At 38.4% G+C, this 10282-nt stretch overlaps 1 protein-coding gene across 2 annotated transcripts in view; it reads left to right on the top strand.

Moving 5' to 3' along the window:
- Nucleotides 1-10282, top strand: part of SEMA3C (sema domain, immunoglobulin domain (Ig), short basic domain, secreted, (semaphorin) 3C) — a 124970-nt gene that overhangs the window by 1260 nt on the left and 113428 nt on the right. The window contains exon 2 of one of the 2 annotated variants that reach the window (XM_009328358.1): nucleotides 2204-2346. The exons of the other annotated variant lie outside the window; for it this stretch is intronic. Within the exon in view, the coding sequence (XP_009326633.1) occupies nucleotides 2244-2346 (103 nt within the window). The 5' untranslated portion in view covers nucleotides 2204-2243. The remainder of the gene's footprint in view (nucleotides 1-2203; nucleotides 2347-10282) is intronic. 2 annotated transcript variants of the gene reach the window in all.

The raw sequence follows: 10282 nt of genomic DNA, 5'->3' as shown, positions 1-10282 counted from the left end.
ATATAGGGAAGAGAGAAAGCCACACACTTGTTCCTCTTTGACTTTTTATCTCTATTGCAAAGAAAGCATAGTGCTACTACTGTAAAATACTAATCCCATTGCATCTGTTAAATCACATGTTCAGTATGATTGGCTATTTGTTTTGGCCTGACAAAGAAATTTTATCAGGATTTAATGGCATTTCTCTCTTAGAAGAGGAGTAAGTTAAAGGATATCCCATGGGCTAGTCACAACGTTTTAAATTTAAAGCCTACAAAGCAGCATTAATACTAGAGTTTGTGCAGCCTGTTTAAAAATTATTCTTGGCGACAATTCTGCAACTATCATTTTATTAGTTAGCAGACCGTTAGAGATAACTTGGAACTGGGCCAGAATGGATACGTTTCTCCTGTAGACCAGATATGTAGCTGGCAAATTTCTGACACTGGTGTTTTTGTCAATTAGCAGAGTTGTAGCATTACTTGATCTTCATGCATTTCTCAGTACTCCAGCACAAATCGTGAAGGAGAGTTTAGAGCGTGGGCTACAGAGCTGTGCACTTGCTCGCACACTCTCCATCCCACCCCCAACTTAGTATGAAGTTCTCATGCAGAGAGAAGCCTTTCGAAATGATTTACAGTGAGTGGATGGGGAATGACAGAGGTAGTAATGAGATACGGGGCTTTTACCGCTAAGTCAGTGGTGTGGATCCAGCCCAAATTGGTGTTGACCTAAAGTCATCCCTGTCTGACAGCTGGTTCCTGCCATGCTGTGGTGGTTACAGCCGGTTCTTTTAGGACAGGTGTGAATCTCAGAGGGACCAAATGAACAAGCTTGTACAAATATTGGCTTCCACTGGAGGGACTGTAGTGCTAGAGCAGAGCTGAGGTAAAAAAGAAGTGTAAGATGATTGCACACGCAACAAAACTCTTCATGAAATAAATGTATAGCCTTTAATGCTGTCTTCTAGCTGTAGGGGTAGTATCCTTCAAAGTGCTTCCAGTTACCATAAAATCAAATATATCACCTGATTGACCAGTAAGTGGTGTCTAGTAGAAGGGCTGTTGATGCCAAAAAGAAAAAATACATTTGAGCAGGGAAGTAGAACGGGCCTAAAATGAGGGTGTGTTTTATTCTCACTTTTGCAGCTGAATTGAAGAACAAAGTTGTTATCATAGATGAAATTAAATTTGGACTTCACAATTTTTTGAGAGAGGCAGTTCAGGAACATTATAGCTATCCAATAGTCAGCTTCTTATGTCTGCTGGGTTTTATGGGTCTGGTCTGAAGTCCATTGGAATTGATAGAAAAGTGCCACTGACTCCAATGAGCTCAAGCCCTTCCTGAAAAGATGCAGATTTGTTTCGGGGTGTTTTCTGACTCACTGAGGAACTCAGTCTTCTCAGCAGCTAAACCCTATAAAATGAATGTATATTCAGCAGATGTGCAGGAGGAGTAGCAGAAGTATCAAGTGTAATGCACTGTCCAACACTGGGTATTCTTAGTGCTCTGTAGAAGTCTATGAGAGCAGGTAAGTATCCCGAAAGGAGCTAGCCCAAAAAGCAAATGTTGACTAACAGTTTCAAGCATGTTGAAGTACTTTTGGTTTCAATGGGTTTGAAATTAGTGACGTACATAGTCAGGATTTCATCTTAAAAGAAGATTTAGAGGGCTATTAGAGAACTCAACTTACTAAAACTTAAAGCTCATTTCCAAGCACCTTTGATTTCAAATGTTAAAAGAAAAAAAAACCCAAACAACCAACAACCCAAACCTGCTGCCCCCCAAACATGACAGGAAGATCAAATATGATGTAAAGTGAGGAGAGACGTCTAAAAATATCTGCCAGCTTTTTATTCATGAAACTTTATCTCCTGTCATTGCTTTGCTCTGTCTTGACATTTAGTATAATTATTTTTCCAGCAGGTGAAATTGTGCTTATTTAAATAAACTGAATCTAATGCTGCAGTCTGCCTTAGCCAAAACTCAGGCTCTGTTGGCTCATACTAACAGGCAGAGAGCTCCTTTTGTGCCAGCACAGAAGACCGCTGGAGAAAACCATGTTCAGATATACAAAGAAAAAAACAGAAGTGCTGTTCCCCCTTCACTTTATCCTATATTATGGCTTCAGCTGGAAGAGCTTTCTAACACAGATCTTTCTGTAGTGTTGTTTTTGCTCCACAAAATTGTATAACAACAGAAATGTGATATCTCTGTCTTTCAGGTTTTGTTTCTTGGATATTAAGTTGCAAATCTGAAGAGAGATGGCATTTCTTGCACTGCACGTGTTGATTGGGATATTTATTTACGTTAGCAGTGTAAAAGGATCTTCCCAGCCTCAAGCAAGGGTGTTTTTAACATTCAATGGTAAGAAAGAAGATAAACATTCTTAAGCAAATGTTATGATTGAACATTTTCTTTTTCCCCTTAAATTCAGTAACTGAGTAGAAATTGGCTTTTTGATCTGTATTCGCAATTATTATTTTTAGTTTGTGTTGCTGAGGTACCTGTCAGCCTGAATTTGATTTTTACCTGAAGTTCATTGCTACTATACTTATAGGTACATAATTAATAATACCTTCTCTCTATTTTGAAAATTATTATGACTTACTAAAAACTAAAAGTTTTATTTCTTATCCTTAACTTTGTTTTGGAAAGATGGTAACACATGAGGCACTTGACATGTAGTGGAAGTTATTAATGATTTGAGCGGCTTTCATTCGATGCCCAACTGAGACACTTTATACTCTGAAAATCAGGTTGCCTGAAGGTTTACCAAGATACTTAGCAAGACACGGAGTCCTTGCACAAGGAATGATATTTTGTCAACTTTGTACAATGTGTCAGATATACAGAGCATGTAGCAATCACTGATGCCTGCATACTGTAAGCAAGCACTCAAAATTATTCTTTTGAAAAGAAAGGTGCATTTACTTCTGAATTGATGAGCAGTACCTTATTACTGCAATTACCTCAGTATGACTTTAATAGTAAGGTAGATTATTCTTCCAGTATTAATCCCTGTCTTAAATGCTGATTTTAGCCACTACTTCAGAATATGTGTGTTCTTTGGGCTTACCAGTTCTGTTAAATTTGAACAGACATTGACTGTCACTAAATAATAGGGGCATTGGCTTTCTTGCCCTCTGCCTTTTCTGCGATTGTCTTTGAGGCATGAGGACTTGCTACTCCCTGCACCAATACTGTCTGCTTTAGGATGGTTTGTATGGTTCACAAGTGCAGGGATGCCCGGCAACTGCCATGTCTTGCCATGGGAATATTCTGTGTGCTATGAATAGTCTTTAAAGAATCACTTTAAAAATAATCATAGCTAGTAAGTATCTCAAACTGCTGTTTGCCTCAATGATCATAACTATGTACTCTTGAGTCTGAGAGACATCCGGAAGGAGACCTGCCAAGTTAGACCTTCCACAAATACCAACCAACCAGCAGACTGAACAATTACAAGATATTGTCTATTGTAGAGTATAGGGCCCTAAACTTATGAGCGCAATACTTTAATAGGTGTAAATTGGCATAGTTCCAGTAAAAGCAATAGTAGAAATTGCATTCCAAGAGTGAACTGGCAAATGAAGAAGTAGTTGGGAATTTCTTTTCCTTGCTTAAGTAACACTGACTTAATGTAGATGGTATTGATTTAGCACAACTCAACACAAAGCAAGTTTGGCTGTGGTTGTGTATTACGCCTGCAGGTTTATCACAGTTACGCAATACAGGCTGATTCAGATTTCCACATCGTGTCCATGGTGGCCTTGAAAGTAATCTAGGCTTCCCCTGATCTCTGGTATGAGCATGAAGTAGGAAGTGTTCAGGTTTTGCGGTATTCAACCTTGTGAATGGGAAGTAATCATAATGAGGGGAAAATGGTTTTAACCTGGACTCGAGATTTGTGTTTTGTTCCTTGGCTCATGACAGGTATCCTGCAAGTCTGAAATACAGAACCACCCATAGCACAAAAAACCCCAAACCTAGGGATTTAGAAAAAATAATGGCTGAGTGAATTGAAACCTTAGTTTCTCTGTCCCTCTCTGAAAGGAGGTTGTCCCTTCTTCCTTTAAAAGGGGTTATGACAGCTTTATGTCACAGCGACCCCTTCGTCTGGTGAGGTTCTTGTGCTCCCAGAGCTCTGCCAGCCCTGGAGACACAGCCTCAGCTTGCTGGTTCCTGACACTAACCCTGCTGGGCTGCCTTGATTACAGCTCACTTCTGCAATATCATGTAGTTGCATGTCTTGTGTCCTCTCCTTGATTTTTTAAAGTGATGCTTTGAATGGGTAAAACTGAGAGTGTCTAGCCTCAGTGAAAGTTAGGGGAAAGTAAGTGTCACAAGAGCCTTGCAATACTATCTGATTCTCTTAAAATGGATGTTTACTTTCTCTAATACTTATGTCAACATTCAACCTTAAAAAAAAAAAAAAAAAAATTGCATTTTAAAGTCCTTGATTTTTAATGGATCTTTCAAAGTCATAAAAGTAAGAAACTAATTATGCATTCTTGTAATACGACAAGTAATGTCTGAAATAAAGGGCTGAGCTTTTCATACAATATAAAACCAGTAATTTTATTTTTAAGCCTGATTTCCAGATGGTAAGAAACAGCTTTCATTATGTGAAAAGAGATTGCAGGTTGTCGTGTATAACAAGGTAATGGCCCCACCTGTAGTATGAATGTCTGTTCTATACATCTTCATTTATTTGCATGGATACTGATATAAGAGAAAAAGGTGAAACTTTGTATTGTTCTCCTGCCAAGTGTGATAACATACTCTTTCTGCATAAGTTGCTTCATAGCTTATTGTTTCTAAATCATGCAGAAATATCAAGTTATTGGCTGTCTCCATGCCCTGAGAAGTTGTCAGTTTTCATGGAGAATTGTCACTCTTTTGAAGTGCATAATTTGAAAATAAAACTATAATTAGGAGTCCTTATGTCTTAAATGACATTAGACAATAAAGACAAGTCATTCAAGCTTAGGATACTTACATGATATTTTTCAAGTTCTGAATTGGATTTGGCTTGGTGTCTATAATTACATTGCATAAGTTTTGGGGGTAGAATGTATACAGGAGGAGAAAATGAGTGATGCTTTTCAAAGCTAACCTGCTCCTTCAGGATCAAGTCAATTGAGCTTATTCACATCGGAGCATTTCTCATGGGAAAATCCAGCAAGTATCTTGACCTATTCTGTTGTTCATCAGGAAAGATAAAAATGCGAATCGTTTGAATCATGGGCTGCTTTTCTCTTTGCCATCTACTTCATTAAGAATCAAATGTAATTAAAAAGTAAGCCTGGGTAATACCTCAAGAGCCTAATAATAGGGATTTTGCAATTAACTTCAATGGATGAAGGGCTGCAACCCTTATTTCTATTTTTGAAATCAAAAGCCTGGCCCCTTGTCTAATTAAAATGTAGTTCATGACTTAGCTGAGATTGTTAAATGTGCGCCTGACGTGAGTGTGGAACTTACTGCTGTCTGCATCCTAAGTGTCTTGAAAGTTGCAGTGCCGTACAGAACGCCAAGGTGCAATTTCTATTGCTTTGCACCTTGTATAGCCATTTACTCAGATGAAAGAAAAGACCAGGCTGGAGCTGAATTGCATGCTTTGCACAGGTATATGTGGTTATACGTGGCACTATGCCTATGGAGAATCAAGCAAAGGGGTTCTCAGTTTGCTTGGGATAATTTGTCATAATTGTCCTGTTCAACTGTGGTGGCTCAGACCACCAGTATTTGTACAACATCTGCACTTGAAGAGCCACTGCAAATGAAGAAAGAAAGGTGGTTCCAGCTTTTTCTGATTCTGAAATTGCAAAGATGTGAAGGCTGTGGTGCAGCAGCTGCAGTAGTGTTGGCGAATCATCTACTGCGTTATCATGGAGCATGTGAGAGCAAGGGAACCTGGGATGGGGGAAGCAAAGGACTTGACACATCTCCCTACACTGTTAGTATACCATCCCCCCTCCTCTTACCTCTTCTTGCTCCTCGTCCCCAGAATAAATCTTCCTTAATCTACTTAAATCACCCATCATAATTTAAAGCACCATAGTTTATTTTCTCCCCATAGCAAAAGACTTACCTTATCTGTTTATGAACTATCAAGTATAGTGCCTGCTGTTTCTCAAGCTGCATGCATTCCTCCTTGTTACTGCACGTTCCTGAACAGCTAATTGGGAGCTGTATCCTTCAGTCTTTACAGGGCAAAACCTTTCTCAAATTCAGTGGGAGTATTATCAAAATAAGAAAGGAGTTGTTAGACTCCAGGGTAGTGTCAGACTTTCATTTCATTCCAACTCGCATTTACATTTTGGGTTTTATTGCAACCCTAAAATTTTGGGTCATACCATTTTAGCATCAGATTCTGAATCAGTCAAAGCAGTTCCAGTACTTATTTTTGAAATACACTCAAACAAACCTTCTTTGAGCACAACCAAGTGATAATTTCACAATTTACTGGGAACATTTCATGCATTCCTACCTAAAATGTCTGGTCAAGCAGATATTTCCCATGCAGATTCTCCCATTGTCTCCAGTGAAAATTCCATATGAGAAGTGGATCAAGGCTAATTTGCAGACGGTTTTGTTCCTCGTTTTGTCATAAAATTACTAGAACACGTAAAGCACTTTTAAGAAAGTATCAGTCAGCTTCATTAATGACAATCAAAAAGCATAAAATGTCACCAGAGCAACAGCAGCACTTATTCAACTGTCAACATATTTTAAAAGATTTAATGCAACCCCTGTGGTTACCCTCAAGGAAAAATAAAGGAACTGAGAACCATTTTCTTTGAGCTCTTGAGCAACAGCAGTACAACTTGTTTTTAAACAATCCCTCATTGTAATGTTAATGTTACCACAGTTAATAAAAAGTTCATTTATTATTTGGGGGACTTTGTGCTGATGACAGTCTAGTAGGCAACGGTTTATGCTCAAATAGTTGATTTGATCTTTGGTGGTGTCCATGGAATGAAAGCTACTTGCAAAATGAAGTAGAGGAAAAGCATTTAAAAAAAAAAAAAAAAAAAAAAGAGAGAGAGAGAAAAAAGAACCATGGTTTTATTTTTGTTTATATGCAGAACTCGTACAGAAATCTCTTGAATGTTTATATGTTTGCATAATTTTCAGCAAATTGTGGGTCAGATTTCTCAAAAGTAACTGATTTGTGGCTTTCACAGCTTCATGGATCTTAAATAATACCAATTTATAAACCGTTGAACACCAACCATGTGAAAATTCTTCCCCTTCAATTGTCTCACACTGGAGATCTAAAAACTTAACACACTTTTGAATACTGTCAACTAAAAATAAAATTCTTTATTATCTTTAGTAGTGAAGTTGGTATATTTACATGTGGTCGAATTGACAACTTTGGTTGTTCTTGAAGACAAATACCTAATTTACAAATTGAAGTCTTTGGGGGTGATTTTTAGACTTTATCTTCTCTGTATATGGAATTTTTTTCTTGCTTTGTCTTTTTTTTCTTTTCTTCTCTGTTGTTAAAATAAACAGAGACATAATGCAATAAATCTTACTTGTATAGAAATTGAATCACTTGAATAGGCTATGAGTTAAATGTGGAAAAAAAAAATCAGATATTAAAGGAAGCGTTATGTAAGAAGCTCAGTATTCTTTCTAGAGTTCCAGGGGTAGAGGTCCCACACACCAAATGACGTTGAATCTGCTTATTTTCACACTCACTCTTTTTCAGTGGCAGTGTCACTGACTTGGCTTCACTGTCATTGTTGACATGAGTGTATGGGAGAGGAGAATTTCATGTATTGTTTCGGTATTTAAAGTTAGAGTGTGCCATGTGCTGTGACTTCAGTTATGAAAACAATCATGCAATAAAGCTGAAGTCACAGGTGATGTTTGGTCCATTCTTTCTTTGTTCTCTGAAGTTACTACAAGAGGTACCCTCATAGAAAAGCACAGAGAAGTACGTGGTCTTCAAGGTAGCTGATTATCAGGCCCCAAATTTAGGGGAAAAGCTTATAAATTTAATCCTACTCTCAGATGAAGAACTTACCCAAATTTTACAAAGATTTAGAAGACTTGAGTGTTTCTTGCGTGATAAAAAGTAGATCTGTTATCTAAGAGATGACTTGCTTCCTTTAATCTCTTTTGGTTCCCCAAGTCAGTCAATTTGACCTGTATCTGAACCATCTCATTTTTTTTTTATTTTGGTATGGAAAAATCAAACTTTATCTTAGAACATTTTGACAGATTCTCACATCTTAGCTCTCTCTACTTGTCACAGAAGAAAGCAGCTTATCTTGGCCAATTCCACTGCTCTCTCATTACAATTCTCCCTTGTGTTGCCTGTCCAAGGCAAATGCTGAAGTCCCTACACAGGCAGTTATATTGCCATTATTGTACAACACATCTTTTATGTTTAAAAAAATGCGATGAGAGAAAAATGGCATAGACATTTCTAATACCCTATCTTTTTTCGGACTGTTTGAGTACCAGTAACAAGAGCTCTTCTGTGAGCCATTTCCATACTGGATGAGTTCACAGTGCACTTTGATATGTGGCGCTGCACAAGCCTTTTTGTGTATCAGATGTAATTAGTGACGTGACCGACAATAATTAGTCATTTTATTGAAGTGCGTTGACTGAGATCCTGCCATGAATAAATACATAGACCAAGACCTTATCCTGTCATTTGAACCGTCCGTTTCCTCAACATGTGTATTTTGTTCTTTTTGGTGCTGACTTTTCAGTGTTCTCAATAACACTCCTTAATAAAAAGATTAGGCACTCTTTCTCAGGGAAAGGCCTTTGTCATAGGGACGCAGTTTGCTGATTCAGTCTGCCTTCTCATCTCATCTTACATTCAGGCAGCAATGGCTGCAGCAGACACCACGTTAAAAGAAGGCTGTGTCTTTTCCCCTGTTCATCCGATTACAGAGTTGGGGTCTCAGGGATGCAACTGAGGACTGAAAAATACTCGGTTACCTGCGTGAATCAATGTGATGTTGGATCTTTTGTCTTTTTGTGAAGTGTGCAAATCAAGATAAGTGCGTGTTTCCAGTAATGAAGTGAACGATGGTGATTAATGGAGGGTTTACACTGTCTGTCCTTCCTCCCTTCCCTTCATACCTCCATCCTTATTCAATGCAAACTTGGTACAATTGTGTTTGCATCATTACTTCGTCTGCCATTGATATGGCTTCTTCCTGGAAACAGAAATCCTGCTTACTGGTTTACTGAAGCTAAGACTCTGGTATCAGAGTGGAAGGAAGATAAGGAGTGATAGCTTTGCCTCTTCCATGAAACCACTCTGGAGCTGGGACCATCATGCCCTTTAGAGAATTTAGTTTTTCTTCTTATCCTTGTGAATATAAGGTTAACTATCCCTCCTTGAGGAAAAGTCTCTTGCTTCGTGTGTGGATAATGTTGATGGAGGTTATGTTTCATGTCCCTTTGTACAGCAGATAGTATTTGGGATATTCCCAACTGCTACTGTCACCCAGCAAATAGTTGTGCAAAAGTGAGTGCTACAAAGGCTCCTCAATTACCACAATTAATACCCCAGATTATACCTAGATTATTTTCAGAAACACAGTATAAATATTTTTAACTAATGATCTTAAAATACTTATTATATATTCCAAGACAGTGATACAGACAGGAGACAACATTTTGAAGAAACATCTTGCTACCATCTTACATCTTATCTACAAGAAACTGTAGCCCATGGTATGTAATCATTATGTGAAAAAAACTTTTTTTCTGGAACCTCCCATCAAACCATCTTGATAGAAAAATCTCTGGAAAAGCATTTCACCAGTACACAACTCCAGTGAGTTCAATCAGGGAGTGCCAAGAAATGCAGGTTCTATTAGGCACCCTGTGTGTTGTTAGGGAGAGAAAATGAATTTCAGACCTGGTGTGTGAATGCCCTCAAATCACCATGAGCTTAGAGTTTAGTCTATGAGCACCTTTCAGGGCTGAGCTCTTAATTCTTAATTTGGCCACCATCTCAGGAGTGTGAGAAGACATTTTTAATGACATCGGTAATCCTGGGGAAGGAAGAATGGTTTTGGTTTTATCATAGAATCATAGAATAGTTTGGATTAGAAGTGACCTCTAAAGGTCATCTAGTCCTACGCCCCTGCAATGAGCAGGGACATCTTCAGCTAGACCAGGTTGCTCAGAGCCCCGTCCAACCTGACCTGGAATGTTTCCAGGGATGGGGCAGCCACCACCTCTCTGGGCAACCTGTGCCAGTGTTTCACCACCCTCAGCTGAAAAAATTTCTTCCTTATATCTAGTCTAAATC

The sequence above is a fragment of the Pygoscelis adeliae genome, unplaced genomic scaffold, assembly GCF_000699105.1.
Source record: "Pygoscelis adeliae isolate BGI_AS28 unplaced genomic scaffold, ASM69910v1 Scaffold267, whole genome shotgun sequence".
NCBI lineage: Eukaryota > Metazoa > Chordata > Aves > Sphenisciformes > Spheniscidae > Pygoscelis > Pygoscelis adeliae.
Note: the sequence above shows the minus strand (reverse complement) of the source record. Positions and strands in the feature narration are given on the sequence as shown.